Below are 18,183 nucleotides of genomic sequence, written 5' to 3'. Positions count from 1 at the left end.
CGTGTTTTTACTTTTGGAAGACATCAGAGGGCTTCAAAGTTCAGCAGCAATTTTCCAATTTTTCACAAGATTTCCAAACTCACTATTTTTCAGGGACCAGTTCAGGTTTGAAGTGGATTTGAAGGGTCTTCATATTAGAAATAACCCACAAATGACCCCATTATAAAAACTGCACCCCCCAAAGTATTCAAAATGACATTCAGTCAGCGTTTTAACCCTTTAGGTGTTTCACAGGAATAGCAGGAAAGTGAAGGAGAAAATTCACAATCTTCATTTTTTACACTCGCATGTTCTTGTAGACCCAATTTTTGAATTTTTACAAGGGGTAAAAGGAGAAAATGTATACTTATATTTGTAGCCCAATTTCTCTCGAGTAAGCACATACCTCATATGTCTATGTAAAGTGTTCAGTAGAGGGCTCAGAAGCGAAGGAGCGACAAGGGGATTTTGGAGAGTACGTTTTTCTGAAATGTTTTTTGGGGGGCATGTTGCACTTAGGAAGCCCCTATGGTGCCAGAACAGCAATAAAAAAAAAACACATGCCATACCATTTTGGAAACAAGACCCCTTGAGGAACGTAACAAGGAATTAAGTGAGCCTTAATACCCCACGTGTTTCACGACTTTTGCATATGTAAAAAAATAAAATAAAATTTCACTAAAATGTGTGTTTCCCCCCCAAATTTCACATTTTTGCAAGGGTTAATAGCAGAAAATACCCCCCAATATTTGTAACCCCATCTCTTATGAGTATGGAGGTACCCCATAAGTTGACTAGAAGTGCACTACGGGCGAACTACAATGCTCGGAAGAGTAGGAGTCATATTTGGCTTTTTGAGAGCAAATTTTGCTTGGGGGCGTGTCTCGTTTAGGAAGCCCCTATGGTGCCAGGAGAGCAAAAAAAAAAAAAAACCACATGGCATACCATTTTGGAAACTAGACCCCTTGAGGAACATAACAAGGGGTACAGTGAGCATTTACCCCCACAGTGGACTGTACGGAATTTTTAATTTGCACAGCCCACTGTTCCAAAGATCTGTCAGACACCAGTGGGGTGTAAATTCTCACTGCACCCCTCATTACATTCCGTGAGGGGTGTAGTTTCCGAAATGGGGTCACATGTGGGGTTTTGTTTTTTTTGCGTTTGTCAAAACCGCTGTAACAATGAGCCACCCCTGTGCAAATCACCTCAAATGTACATGGTGCACTCTCCCTTCTGGGCCTTGTTGTGCGCCCCCAGAGCACTTTGCGCCCACATATGGGGTATCTCCGTAGTTGGGAGAAATTGCATTACAAATTTTGGGGGGCTTTTTTCCCTTTTACCTCTTGTCAAAATGAAAAGTATAGGGCAACACCAGCATGTTAGTCTAAACAATTAATTTTTTTATACTAACATGCTGGTGTAGACCCCAACTTCACCTTTTCATAAGGGGTGAAAGGAGAAAAAGCCCCCAAAATTTGTTAGGCAATTTCTCCCGAGCACGGCGATACCCCATATGTGGCCCTAAACTGTTGCCTTGAAATACGACAGGGCTCCAAAGTGAGAGCGCCATGTGCATTTGAGGCCTGAATTAGGGATTTGCATAGGGGTGGACATAGGGGTATTCTACGCCAGTGATTCCCAAACAGGGTGCCTCCAGCTGCTGCAAAACTCCCAGCATGCTTGGACAGTCAATGGCTGTCCAGCAATACTGGGAGTTGTTGTTTTGCAACAGCTGGAGGCTCCATTTTGGAAACAGTGGCGTACCAGGCGTTTTTCATTTTTATTGGGGAGGGGGGCTGTGTAGGGGTATGTGTATATGTAGTGTTTTTTACTTTTTATTTTATTTTGTGGTAGTGTAGTGTAGTGTTTTTAGGGTACAGTCACATGGGCGGGGGGTTACAGCGAGTTTCCTGCTGCAAGTTTGAGCTGCCGCGCAAAATTAGCTGCATCGCAAACTTGCAGCCTGATACTCACTGTAAGCCCCTGACAATGTGAATGTACCCTGTACATTCACAGGGGGGGGGGGGGGACCTCCAGCTGTTGCAAAACTACAACTCCCAGCAACTCAGTGCATGCTGGTAGTTATAGTTTTGCAACAGCTGGAGGCACACGGGTTGGGAAACACTGAGTTAGGAAACAGACAATGTTTCCCAACCAGTGTGCCTCCAGTTGTTGCAAAACCACAACTCCCAAACATTCTCAGGCATGCTGGAAGTAGTAGTTCGGCAACATCTTTAGAGCCAGATGTTGCCAAACTACAACTCCCAGCATGCTTGGAGTTGTAGTTTTGCAACACCTGGAGGACTACAGTTTGCAGACCACTAATACAGTGGTTTCCAATCTGTGCCCTTCCAGATGTTGCAAAACTACATCTCCCAGTATGCCCTTACTGTCCAGGCATGCTGGGAGTTGTAGTTCTGCAACATCTGAAGGGCCAGATGTTACAGAACTACAACTCCCAGCATGCCTGGACAGTAAGGGCATACTGGGAGTTGTAGTTTTGCAACATCTGGAAGGGCACAGTGGTCTCCAAACTGTGGACCTCCAGATGTTGCAAAACTGCAACTCCCAGCATGCCCAGACGCCAAGGGCTGTCTGGGCATGCTGGGAGTTGTAGTATACATGGTCCCATTACAGCAATGCATGTCGCTTTACGGCGACGTGCATTGCTGTAAAGGACCAGACCGCGGCTGAAGATATACTCACCCGTCGCCACTGCCGCCGCCTTCATCGCCGGGATCCGGGTCTTCAGGGACAAGGTAAGTACCGGGGCCGGTCCCCAGCACTCCCCCGTCCCCCGCCGCATCCTCCGGTCTTCCTCCCATCCTCTCAGGACTTCCAGGGGCCGGGCAGGGCGGGAGGAAGTAACCGCCCCCCCTGCGATTGGTCGGTTAACTAACCGACGGATCGCAGGGTATAGGAGGAGGTGGCCGGCTTGCCACCTCGCTCCTATACTTTAGCATGGTCCTGGCTGTCTGTGACAGCCGGGATCATGCGAAATTACCGGGCGGTCTGGTCCCAGAGACGCGATCAGCCCGGTATCGCCGCAGATCGCAAGGGCAATTTCCCTTGCGATTTGCGGCGATCGCGACATGGGGGGCCTTTATGGCCCCCCTCGATGTTTGCCCTGGATGCCTGCTGAAGGATTTCAGCAGGCATGCGGTTCCAATCTCTGCCCGGCACACGGCAGGGACCGGAAAACGCCAGGGTGTATGAATACGCCCTGGGTCCTTAAGGCCCAGGGTGTGAGGGCATATCCATATGCCCTGGGTCCTTAAGAGGTTAAGATGGGAAATCCCTTTTTAAAGTGGACCCGTCAATAGGTTTTCTAGGGTATAAAGTAAGGATATGGCTGTATAGAGCTTTGGACCCTGAATCCGTACATAACTCTCATTAGATAATTGACCCCTCTAATACTGAGAAATCAGAATTTAAAAAGATATGATTAGTCTTTAGAGCCCATTGGACATTCCCCTTGGCAGCTAGAGCCTTTTCACTAGTTAGACACTCTCCTTCGGTCACCTCATCTACCCCCTGACTGATGGGCACTAGCCTTTACTATAATCTCCGTCTCTCCAATGTAATCGAGCAGCTGATGGGAACCCAGACTGGGCTCCAAAGCCTAATTTGCATATCTTTTTAAACTCTGATATCTCAGCACTGGAGGGGTCAATTGTCTAATAAGAGGTATGTACACATTCAGGGTCAAAAGCCCTATACAGATCTGACCTTACTTTATACACTAAACACCTGCTGACAGGTCCACTTTAAGGTCAGAATAGTGAAGGTAACGTGTATAATCTGTATTCCAAATCCCATGCATTGCAGTTACCTGTGTTTAGGCTTTAGGCCAAAATTCTCGTGATTAAAACGCTTGTTCATTTTATTTTCTGCCCAGCAATTCAGCATTTCTGTGGTGAAGAATTGTTTGAGAAAAAACTTATACCGACTGTAGAGAACTACATCTAATGGGAAACCTTCATCGGCCACACGGTTAAGAACCCATGCACCTCTCCTGGTACTCAGAAAGACCTGTTGAGAAAATAAATATATATATTTTTTAAATGCAGCAAACTGGACAGACCACAATATGGATATAGGGTTTCTGATCTCTAAAAATAACATTAAAAAGGCTAAAACTTAATATATTAAAAAAGAAAATGTAAAAAAAAAAATAATACTACAGTATGTGATATAATAATAAAAGTAATATACTGAACTTAACATTTAGCTTTAGTCTCCTATTATACAGGTGTACTGTTTAGTGTTGGGATCCCTTATCTTTGCAGGTGGTCTCTTATGTGCACTAAGAACCCCTACATTTATATTGAGATTAGCAAAGTGCCTAGGGGTCCATGAAGCTGCACCTGCAGAGATCAGGGGACTGCCGGATTGGGTTCAAGTGAAGTGACAACTGTTTTCAAAGTTTTGTCCGGTAAAAATGACAGGATAGAACATAAGTATCTGATCATGGGGGTCCCAACTGCTGGGACCTTCTGCGACCTATGGAACAGGACCCCGTATCTCTTTGAGAGAGGGTGTTGTAGATGGCACACCCTCCCATACCAATCAATAAATCATTTGCTGTCTACAGCACTTGCTCTCAATGAGAGCCGTAGAAGAGATTGTAGAAGCCCCCAATGATCAAATACTTATGCCCTGTCCTGTGGTAAGGGGATAAGATAATTTTCACCGGGCAACCCGTTTAAAGTTCAGAGATCATTCCATGTAATCCAAAACTTTAATACAATTAATAGGCAAAGACACAGGTAAATGAAAAAGTCCAGCTCTGAAGCGACGCAATCCAATTGCCTTTGCTTTATTGAAGTATGAAATTCACACCAAGATACAAACAGGAGGTAGAATCATTCTATGACTAAGTGCATGCAGCGTGAAACATGTCAGAAAGTTTTTTACCTCCTGTTTGGATCTTGGTGTGAATTTCATACTTCAAAAAAGCAAAGGCAATTGGATTGTGTCGCTTCAGTGCTGGACTTCTTTTTCGTTTACCTGTATCCTTGCTCAGCCGGAGACGAGACCGTCAGGTTCCGGGCACAGGTGTGCATCAGCGGAAGGGGTGAGCTGTTATCAATTAATAGGCAAAGAAATCAAATAATATCCAGATCAATGAAAATGTTCCATGGGCCTGACAATACTGTCACTATTGTTTTTCATCACAAATAAGACTATTATTGTGCAAAATTCTCTGGAAAAAACAAAACAAAACAATATTTGTATAACAATATTTGAAAAAGGGTGTAATGTGAGGGTAGGTAAACTTGCGGGGGCAGGAGGGTTTGCAATAGGGTGGGGGGTGTGATGAGAGGTGCAGGGGGGGATGATGAGAGGTGCAGCGGGGGTGATGAGAGGTACAGGGGGGTGATGAGAGGTGCGGGGCAGGGGGTGATGAGAGTTTGGGGGGTGGGGTGATGAGAGGTGCGGGGGAGGGGGTGATGAGAGGTGTGGGGGGGTGATGAGAGGTGCAGTGTAGGGGGGGTGATGAGAGGTGCAGTGTAGGGGGGGTGATGAGAGGTGCTTGGGGTGTTATGGGGGTGATGAGAGGTGCAGGGGGGGTTGTGGGGGTGATGAGAGGTGCAGGGGGGGTGATGAGAGGTGCAGGGGTTTTTTGGGGTGATGAGAGGTGCAGGGGGGGGTTATGGGGATGATGAGAGGTGCAGGGTGTGTTATGGGGTTCATGATAGGTATAGGGGGTGTTATGGGGGTGATGAGGAGAGGTGCGGGGGGTTATTGTAGTGATGTGGAGAGGTTTGGCAGGGGTTATGGGGGTGATGAGGACACAGGATAAGAGGGGATGTATATGTATATAAGATGTGTATGCATGTGTGGCAGTTTTATATTCAGGGTAAAGTGTGTGGCAGTATTATATTCAGGGGAACAGTGTGTGGCAGTATTATATTCAGTGAATACAGTGTGGGGCAGGATTATATTTAGTGGGTACAGTGTATAGCAGTATTACATTTAGGGTACAGTGTGGGGCAGTATTATATTCAGGGTACAGTGTGGGGCAGTATTATATTTAGTGGGTATAGTGTGGGGCAGGATTATATTTAGTGGGTACAGTGTATAGCAGTATTATATTCAGGGTACAGTGTGGGGCAGGATTATATTTAGTGGGTATAGTGTGTGGCAGGATTATATTTAGTAGGTACAGTGTATAGCAGTATTATATTCAGGGTACAGTGTGGGGCAGGATTATATTTAGTGGGTATAGTGTATAGTATTATATTCAGGGTACAGTGTGGGGCAGGATTATATTTAGTGGGTATAGTGTGTGGCAGCATTATATTCAGGTTACAGTGTGTGGTAGGATTATATTTAGTGGGTACAGTGTATGGAAGTATTATATTCAGGTTACAGTGTCTGGCAGGATAATATTTAGTGGGTACAGTGTATAGCAGTATTATATTCAGGGTACAGTGTGGGGCAGGATTATATTTAGTAGGTATAGTGTGTGGCAGGATTATATTTAGTAGGTACAGTGTATAGCAGTATTATATTCAGGGTACAGTGTGTGGCAGGATTATATTTAGTGGGTACAGTGTGTGGCAGCATTATATTCAGGTTACAGTGTGTGGCAGGATTATATTTAGTGGGTACAGTGTATAGCAGTATTATATTCAGTGTACAGTGTATAGCAGTATTATATTCAGGGTACAGTGTAGGGCAGGGTTATATTTAGGGTACAGTGTGGGGTAGGATTATATTTAGTGGGTACAGTGTGTGGCAGCATTATATTCAGGTTACAGTGTGTGGCAGGATTATATTTAGTGGGTACAGTGTATAGCAGTATTATATTCAGGGTACAGTGTATAGCAGTATTATATTCAGGATACAGTGTGGGGCAGGATTATATTCAGGGTACAGTGTGGGGCAGGATTATATTTAGGGTACACTTTCTGGCAAGGTTATAATGATTACTGTCTTCATGCAGAGGATGAGGATCTGCTGACAGTGAGGAGCCAATGATGTCTGGATGTCAGACTCTGCAGAGAAGATGGAGCTGGGGGAAGACCTGGTCTCTGGACTCGATGAAGAAGGAAAGATAACAGAGAAGATATCTCTCAAGTCAGAAGACGTCACTCAGGTCACTGATATCATTGTGTATTCTCCTGACTGTCCCATCAGAGCTGTAGTCACTTGTAAGTTTTGCAGTGATGATGGGGAAAACTGTGTCCAATCTGTGTCTCTCCAGCTGTTACAAAACTACAACTCTCATTGGCAGAGGCTCTCCAGACATGATGGGAGTTTTAGCTTTCCAACAGCTGGAGAACCACTTCAACTGAGGTGATCGGTGGGGGTCTCAGCAGTCAGACCCCAACCCAAAAAATGGGCTGCTTATTCTTAAATGCCTGTGCGGTGCTGTATAAAACTGTGCTATCAAAGGAGTTTTCTGGTAAAAAATTACTTATCCCCCTATCCAAGGATAGGGGATAAGCTATAGATTGCAGGGGGGACTAAGCACAGGCCTTGAGCTGTGTAGGGGGCCCCGAAATTTATGATGGCAGTCCTGGGTGGACTCACTTATGGGAGATACTGTATATACAATGTGAGGGGTGGACTCACTTATGGGAGATACTGTATATATATATAATGTGAGGGGTGGACTCATTTATGGTAGATACTGTATATATAATGTGAGGGGTGGACTCACTTATGGGAGATACTGTATATAATGTGAGGGGTGGACTCACTTATGGGAGATACTGTATATATAATGTGAGGGGTGGACTCACTTATGGGAGATACTGTATATATAATGTGAGGGGTGGACTCACTTATGGGATATACTGTATATAATGTGAGGGATGGACTCACTTAAGGGAGATACTGTATATAATGTGAGGGGTGGACTCACTTATGGGAGATACTGTATATATAATGTGAGGGGTGGAGTCACTTATGGGAGATACTGTATAAATAATGTGAGGGGTGGACTCACTTATGGGAGATACTGTATATATAATGTGAGGGGTGGACTCACTTATGGGAGATACTGTATATAATGTGAGGGGTGGACTCACTTATGGGAGATACTGTATATATAATGTGAGGGGTGGACTCACTTATGGGAGATACTGTATATAATGTGAGGGGTGGACTCACTTATGGGAGATACTGTATATATAATGTGAGGGGTGGACTCACTTATGGGAGATACTGTATATAATGTGAGGGGTGGACTCACTTATGGGATATACTGTATATAATGTGAGGGGTGGAGTCACTTATGGGATATACTGTATATAATGTGAGGGGTGGACTCACTTATGGGAGATACTGTATATATAATGTGAGGGGTGGACTCACTTATGGGAGATACTGTATATAATGTGAGGGGTGGACTCACTTATGGGAGATACTGTATATAATGTGAGGGGTGGACTCACTTATGGGAGATACTGTATATATAATGTGAGGGGTGGACTCACTTATGGGAGATACTGTATATAATGTGAGGGATGGACTCACTTATGGGAGATACAATGTATATAATGTGAGGGGTGGACTCACTTATGGGAGATACTGTGTATATAATGTGAGGGGTGGACTCACGTGTGGGAGATACTGTATATATAATGTGAGGGGTGGAGTCACTTATGGGAGATACTGTATATATAATGTGAGGGGTGGAGTCACTTATGGGAGATACTGTATATAATGTGAGGGGTGGAGTCACTTATGGGAGATACTGTGTATATAATGTGAGGGGTGGACTCATGTATGGGAGATACTGTATATAATGTGAGGGGTGGACTCACTATGGGTGATACTGTATATATAATGTGAGGGGTGGAGTCACTTATGGGATAAACTGTATATAATGTGAGGGGTGGACTCACTTATGGGATATACTGTATATATAATGTGAGGGGTGGACTCACTTATGGGAGATACTGTATATAATGTGAGGGGTGGAGTCACTTATGGGAGATACTGTGTATATAATGTGAGGGGTGGACTCATGTATGGGAGATACTGTATATAATGTGAGGGGTGGACTCACTATGGGTGATACTGTATATATAATGTGAGGGGTGGAGTCACTTATGGGATAAACTGTATATAATGTGAGGGGTGGACTCACTTATGGGATATACTGTATATATAATGTGAGGGGTGGAGTCACTTATGGGATTTACTGTATATATAATGGGAGGGGTGGACTCACTTATGGGAGATACTGTATATAATGTGAGGGGTGGACTCACTTATGGGAGATACTGTATATATCATGTGAGGGGTGGACTCACTTATGGGACATACTGTATATAATGTGAGGGGTGGATTCACTTATGGGAGATACTGTATATATAATGTGAGGGGTGGACTCACTTATGGGAGATACTGTATATATAATGTGAGGGGTGGACTCACTTATGGGATATACTGTATATAATGTGAGGGATGGACTCACTTAAGGGAGATACAGTATATAATGTGAGGGGTGGACTCACTTATGGGATATACTGTATAAATAATGTGAGGGGTGGACTCACTTATGGGAGATACTGTATATATAATGTGAGGGGTGCACTCACTTATGGGAGATACTGTATATATAATGTGAGGGGTGCACTCACTTATGGGAGATACTGTATATAATGTGAGGGGTGGACTCACTTATGGGAGATACTGTATATATAATGTGAGGGGTGCACTCACTTATGGGAGATACTGTATATAATGTGAGGGGTGGACTCACTTATGGGAGATACTGTATATATAATGTGAGGGGTGGAGTCACTTATGGGAGATACTGTATATATAATGTGAGGGGTGGACTCACTTATGGGAGATACTGTATATAATGTGAGGGGTGGACTCACTTATGGGATATACTGTATATAATGTGAGGGGTGGAGTCACTTATGGGATATACTGTATATAATGTGAGGGGTGGACTCACTTATGGGATATACTGTATATAATGTGAGGGGTGGACTCACTTATGGGAGATACTGTATATAATGTGAGGGGTGGACTCACTTATGGGAGATACTGTATATAATGTGAGGGGTGGACTCACTTATGGGAGATACAATGTATATAATGTGAGGGGTGGACTCACTTATGGGAGATACTGTGTATATAATGTGAGGGGTGGACTCACGTATGGGAGATACTGTATATAATGTGAGGGGTGGACTCACTTATGGGAGATACTGTATATAATGTGAGGGGTGGACTCACTATGGGAGATACTGTATATATAATGTGAGGGGGGACTCACTTATGGGATATACTGTATATAATGTGAGGGGCGGACTCACTTATGGGATATACTGTATATATAATGTGATGGGTGGAGTCACTTATGGGATATACTGTATATATAATGGGAGGGGTGGACTCACTTATGGGAGATACTGTATATAATGTGAGGAGTGGACTCACTTATGGGAGATACTGTATATAATGTGAGGGTTGGACTCACTTATGGGAGATACTGTATATAATGTGAGGGGTGGAGTCACTTATGGGAGATACTGTATATATCATGTGAGGGGTGGACTCAATTATGGGAGATACTGTATATATAATGTGAGGGGTGGAGTCACTTATGGGACATACTGTATATAATGTGAGGGGTGGATTCACTTATGGGAGATACTGTATATATGATGTGAGGGGTGGAGTCACTTATGGGAGATACTGTATATCTATATATATATATATATATATATATATATATATATATATATATATATAATGTGAGGGGTGGACTCACTTATGGGAGATACTGTACAAATAATGTGAAGGGTGGACTCACTTATGGGATATACTATACATCATGTGAGTGGTGGAATCACTTATGGGAGATACTGTATATAATGTGAGGGGTGGACTCACTTATGGGAGATACTGTATATAATGTGAGGGGTGGACTCACTTATGGGAGATACTGTATATATAATGTGAGGGGTGGACTCACTTATGGGAGATACTGTATATATAATGTGAGGGGTGGACTCACTTATGGGAGATACTGTATATAATGTGAGGGGTGGACTCACTTATGGGAGATACTGTACATAATGTAAGTGGTGGAATCACTTATGGGAGATACTGTATATAATGTGAGGGGTGGACTCACTTATGGGAGATACTGTATATAATGTGAGGGGTGGAATCACTTAAGGAGATACTGTATATATAATGTGAGGGGTGGAGTCACTTATGGGATATACTGTATATATAATGTGAGGGGTGGACTCACTTATGGGAGATACTGTATATAATGTGAGGGGTGGAGTCACTTATGGGAGATACTGTATATAATGTGAGGGGTGGAATCACTTAAGGAGATACTGTATATATAATGTGAGGGGTGGACTCACTTATGGGATATACTGTACATAATGTAAGTGGTGGAATCACTTATGGGATATACTGTATATATAATGTGAGGGATGGACTCACTTATGGGAGATACTGTATATATAATGTGAGGGGTGGAGTCACTTATGGGAGATACTGTATATATAATGTGAGGGGTGGACTCACTTATGGGAGATACTGTATATATAATGTGAGGGGTGGACTCACTTATGGGAGATACTGTATATAATGTGAGGGGTGGACTCACTTATGGGAGATACTGTATATAATGTGAGGGGTGGACTCACTTATGGGAGATACTGTATATAATGTGAGAGGTGGACTCACTTATGGGATATACTGTATATAATGTGAGGGGTGGACTCACTTATGGGATATACTGTATATATAATGTGAGTGGTGGACTCACTTATGGGAGATACTGTACATAATGTGAGTGGTGGACTCACTTATGGGAGATACTGTATATAATGTGAGGGGTGGAGTCACTTATGGGATATACTGTATATATAATGTGAGGGGTGGACTCACTTATGGGATATACTGTATATATAATGTGAGGGGTGGACTCACTTATGGGATATACTGTATATATAATGTGAGGGGTGGACTCACTTATGGGAGATACTGTATATATAATGTGAGGGGTGGACTCACTTATGGGATATACTGTACATAATGTAAGTGGTGGAATCACTTTTGGGGGATACCGTATATAATGTGCGGGGTGGACTCACTTATGGGAGCTACTGTATATAATGTGAGGGGTGGAGTCACTTACGGAATATACTGTATATAATTTGAGGGGTGGACTCACTTATGGGAGATACTGTATATAATGTGAGGGGTGGACTGACTTATGGGATATACTGTATATATAATGTGAGGGGTGGAGTCACTTATGGGAGATACTGTATATATAATGTGAGGGGTGGACTCTCTTATGGTATATACTGTATATATAATGTGAGGGGTGGACTCACTTATGGGAGATACTGTATATATAATGTGAGGGGTGGACTCACTTATGGGAGATACTGTATATATATAATGTGAGGGGTGGACTGACTTATGGGATATACTGTATATATAATGTGAGGGGTGGAGTCACTTATGGGAGATACTGTATATATAATGTGAGGGGTGGACTCACTTATGGGAGATACTGTATATAATGTGCGGGGTGGACTCACTTATGGGAGATACTGTATATATATAATGTGAGGGGTGGACTGACTTATGGGATATACTGTATATATAATGTGAGGGGTGGAGTCACTTATGGGAGATACTGTATATATAATGTGAGGGATGGACTCACTTATGGGAGATACTGTATATATAATGTGAGGGGTGGAGTCACTTATGGGAGATACTGTATATATAATGTGAGGGGTGGACTCACTTATGGGAGATACTGTATATATAATGTGAGGGGTGGACTCACTTATGGGAGATACTGTATATAATGTGAGGGGTGGACTCACTTATGGGAGATACTGTATATAATGTGAGGGGTGGACTCACTTATGGGAGATACTGTATATAATGTGAGAGGTGGACTCACTTATGGGATATACTGTATATAATGTGAGGGGTGGACTCACTTATGGGATATACTGTATATATAATGTGAGTGGTGGACTCACTTATGGGAGATACTGTACATAATGTGAGGGGTGGAATCACTTAAGGAGATACTGTATATAATGTGAGGGGTGGAGTCACTTATGGGATATACTGTATATATAATGTGAGGGGTGGACTCACTTATGGGATATACTGTATATATAATGTGAGGGGTGGACTCACTTATGGGATATACTGTATATATAATGTGAGGGGTGGACTCACTTATGGGAGATACTGTATATATAATGTGAGGGGTGGACTCACTTATGGGATATACTGTACATAATGTAAGTGGTGGAATCACTTTTGGGGGATACCGTATATAATGTGCGGGGTGGACTCACTTATGGGAGCTACTGTATATAATGTGAGGGGTGGAGTCACTTACGGAATATACTGTATATAATTTGAGGGGTGGACTCACTTATGGGAGATACTGTATATATAATGTGAGGGGTGGACTCACTTATGGGAGATACTGTATATATATAATGTGAGGGGTGGACTGACTTATGGGATATACTGTATATATAATGTGAGGGGTGGAGTCACTTATGGGAGATACTGTATATATAATGTGAGGGGTGGACTCTCTTATGGTATATACTGTATATATAATGTGAGGGGTGGACTCACTTATGGGAGATACTGTATATATAATGTGAGGGGTGGACTCACTTATGGGAGATACTGTATATATATAATGTGAGGGGTGGACTGACTTATGGGATATACTGTATATATAATGTGAGGGGTGGAGTCACTTATGGGAGATACTGTATATATAATGTGAGGGGTGGACTCACTTATGGGAGATACTGTATATAATGTGCGGGGTGGACTCACTTATGGGAGATACTGTATATATATAATGTGAGGGGTGGACTGACTTATGGGATATACTGTATATATAATGTGAGGGGTGGAGTCACTTATGGGAGATACTGTATATATAATGTGAGGGGTGGACTCACTTATGGGAGATACTGTATATATATAATGTGAGGGGTGGACTGACTTATGGGATATACTGTATATATAATGTGAGGGGTGGAGTCACTTATGAGAGATACTGTATATATAATGTGAGGGGTGGACTCACTTATGGGAGATACTGTATATAATGTGCGGGGTGGACTCACTTATGGGAGCTACTGTATATAATGTGAGGGGTGGAATCACTTATGGGAGATACTGTATATAATGTGAGGGGTGGACTCACTTATGGGAGATACTGTATATAATGTGAGGGGTGGACTCACTTATGGGAGATACTGTATATATAATGTGAGGGGTGGACTCACTTATGGGAGATACTGTATATATAATGTGAGGGGTGGACTCACTTATGGGAGATACTGTATATAATGTGAGGGGTGGACTCACTTATGGGAGATACTGTACATAATGTAAGTGGTGGAATCACTTATGGGAGATACTGTATATAATGTGAGGGGTGGACTCACTTATGGGAGATACTGTATATAATGTGAGGGGTGGAATCACTTAAGGAGATACTGTATATATAATGTGAGGGGTGGAGTCACTTATGGGATATACTGTATATATAATGTGAGGGGTGGACTCACTTATGGGAGATACTGTATATAATGTGAGGGGTGGAGTCACTTATGGGAGATACTGTATATAATGTGAGGGGTGGAATCACTTAAGGAGATACTGTATATATAATGTGAGGGGTGGACTCACTTATGGGATATACTGTACATAATGTAAGTGGTGGAATCACTTATGGGAGATACTGTATATATAATGTGAGGGATGGACTCACTTATGGGAGATACTGTATATATAATGTGAGGGGTGGAGTCACTTATGGGAGATACTGTATATATAATGTGAGGGGTGGACTCACTTATGGGAGATACTGTATATATAATGTGAGGGGTGGACTCACTTATGGGAGATACTGTATATAATGTGAGGGGTGGACTCACTTATGGGAGATACTGTATATAATGTGAGAGGTGGACTCACTTATGGGATATACTGTATATAATGTGAGGGGTGGACTCACTTATGGGATATACTGTATATATAATGTGAGTGGTGGACTCACTTATGGGAGATACTGTACATAATGTGAGTGGTGGACTCACTTATGGGAGATACTGTATATAATGTGAGGGGTGGAGTCACTTATGGGATATACTGTATATATAATGTGAGGGGTGGACTCACTTATGGGATATACTGTATATATAATGTGAGGGGTGGACTCACTTATGGGATATACTGTATATATAATGTGAGGGGTGGACTCACTTATGGGAGATACTGTATATATAATGTGAGGGGTGGACTCACTTATGGGATATACTGTACATAATGTAAGTGGTGGAATCACTTTTGGGGGATACCGTATATAATGTGCGGGGTGGACTCACTTATGGGAGCTACTGTATATAATGTGAGGGGTGGAGTCACTTACGGAATATACTGTATATAATTTGAGGGGTGGACTCACTTATGGGAGATACTGTAGATAATGTGAGGAGTGGAGTCACTTATGGGAGATACTGTATATATAATGTGAGGGGTGGACTCACTTATGGGAGATACTGTATATAATGTGAGGGGTGGACTGACTTATGGGATATACTGTATATATAATGTGAGGGGTGGAGTCACTTATGGGAGATACTGTATATATAATGTGAGGGGTGGACTCTCTTATGGTATATACTGTATATATAATGTGAGGGGTGGACTCACTTATGGGAGATACTGTATATATAATGTGAGGGGTGGACTCACTTATGGGAGATACTGTATATATATAATGTGAGGGGTGGACTGACTTATGGGATATACTGTATATATAATGTGAGGGGTGGAGTCACTTATGGGAGATACTGTATATATAATGTGAGGGGTGGACTCACTTATGGGAGATACTGTATATAATGTGCGGGGTGGACTCACTTATGGGAGATACTGTATATATATAATGTGAGGGGTGGACTGACTTATGGGATATACTGTATATATAATGTGAGGGGTGGAGTCACTTATGGGAGATACTGTATATATAATGTGAGGGATGGACTCACTTATGGGAGATACTGTATATATAATGTGAGGGGTGGAGTCACTTATGGGAGATACTGTATATATAATGTGAGGGGTGGACTCACTTATGGGAGATACTGTATATATAATGTGAGGGGTGGACTCACTTATGGGAGATACTGTATATAATGTGAGGGGTGGACTCACTTATGGGAGATACTGTATATAATGTGAGGGGTGGACTCACTTATGGGAGATACTGTATATAATGTGAGAGGTGGACTCACTTATGGGATATACTGTATATAATGTGAGGGGTGGACTCACTTATGGGATATACTGTATATATAATGTGAGTGGTGGACTCACTTATGGGAGATACTGTACATAATGTGAGGGGTGGAATCACTTAAGGAGATACTGTATATAATGTGAGGGGTGGAGTCACTTATGAGATATACTGTATATATAATGTGAGGGGTGGACTCACTTATGGGATATACTGTATATATAATGTGAGGGGTGGACTCACTTATGGGATATACTGTATATATAATGTGAGGGGTGGACTCACTTATGGGAGATACTGTATATATAATGTGAGGGGTGGACTCACTTATGGGATATACTGTACATAATGTAAGTGGTGGAATCACTTTTGGGGGATACCGTATATAATGTGCGGGGTGGACTCACTTATGGGAGCTACTGTATATAATGTGAGGGGTGGAGTCACTTACGGAATATACTGTATATAATTTGAGGGGTGGACTCACTTATGGGAGATACTGTATATATAATGTGAGGGGTGGACTCACTTATGGGAGATACTGTATATATATAATGTGAGGGGTGGACTGACTTATGGGATATACTGTATATATAATGTGAGGGGTGGAGTCACTTATGGGAGATACTGTATATATAATGTGAGGGGTGGACTCTCTTATGGTATATACTGTATATATAATGTGAGGGGTGGACTCACTTATGGGAGATACTGTATATATAATGTGAGGGGTGGACTCACTTATGGGAGATACTGTATATATATAATGTGAGGGGTGGACTGACTTATGGGATATACTGTATATATAATGTGAGGGGTGGAGTCACTTATGGGAGATACTGTATATATAATGTGAGGGGTGGACTCACTTATGGGAGATACTGTATATAATGTGCGGGGTGGACTCACTTATGGGAGATACTGTATATATATAATGTGAGGGGTGGACTGACTTATGGGATATACTGTATATATAATGTGAGGGGTGGAGTCACTTATGGGAGATACTGTATATATAATGTGAGGGGTGGACTCACTTATGGGAGATACTGTATATATATAATGTGAGGGGTGGACTGACTTATGGGATATACTGTATATATAATGTGAGGGGTGGAGTCACTTATGAGAGATACTGTATATATAATGTGAGGGGTGGACTCACTTATGGGAGATACTGTATATAATGTGCGGGGTGGACTCACTTATGGGAGCTACTGTATATAATGTGAGGGGTGGACTCACTTATGGGATATACTGTATATATAATGTGAGGGGTGGAGTCACTTATGGGAGATACTGTATATATAATGTGAGGGGTGGACTCACTTATGGGATATACTGTATATATAATTCGAGGGGTGGACTCACTTATGGGAGATACTGTATATATAATAAGAGGGGTGGACTCACTTATGGGATATACTGTATATATAATTCGAGGGGTGGACTCACTTATGGGATATACTGTATATATAATGTGAGGGGTGGAGTCACTTATGGGAGATACTGTATATATATAATGTGAGGGGTGGACTCACTTATGGGAGATACTGTATATAATGTGCGGGGTGGACTCACTTATAGGAGCTACTGTATATAATGTGAGGGGTGGACTCACTTATGGGAGATACTGTATATATATAATGTGAGGGGTGGACTCACTTATGGGAGTAACTGTATATAATGTAAGGGGTGGAGTCACTTATGGGAGATACTGTATATATGATGTGAGGGGTGGACTCACTTATGGGATATACTGTATATATAATGTGAGGGGTGGACTCACTTATGGGAGTAACTGTATATAATGTAAGGGGTGGAGTCACTTATGGGAGATACTGTATATATGATGTGAGGGGTGGACTCACTTATGGGAGATACTG

At 42.3% G+C, this 18,183-nt stretch overlaps 1 protein-coding gene across 1 annotated transcript in view; it reads right to left on the bottom strand.

Annotated features, from left to right (window-relative positions):
* LOC130277393 (flavin-containing monooxygenase 5-like) overlaps positions 1-18,183 on the bottom strand; it is a gene marked incomplete in the record, with an annotated part of 50,337 nt that overhangs the window by 13,577 nt on the left and 18,577 nt on the right. Inside the window, 1 exon segment of the mRNA XM_056528048.1 lies at positions 3,815-4,003. Coding sequence (XP_056384023.1) covers positions 3,815-4,003 — 189 coding nt within the window.

This window comes from Hyla sarda, chromosome 6, assembly GCF_029499605.1.
Source record: "Hyla sarda isolate aHylSar1 chromosome 6, aHylSar1.hap1, whole genome shotgun sequence".
Taxonomy (NCBI): Eukaryota; Metazoa; Chordata; class Amphibia; order Anura; family Hylidae; genus Hyla; species Hyla sarda.
This window is presented reverse-complemented; position numbering and strand designations above follow the sequence as displayed.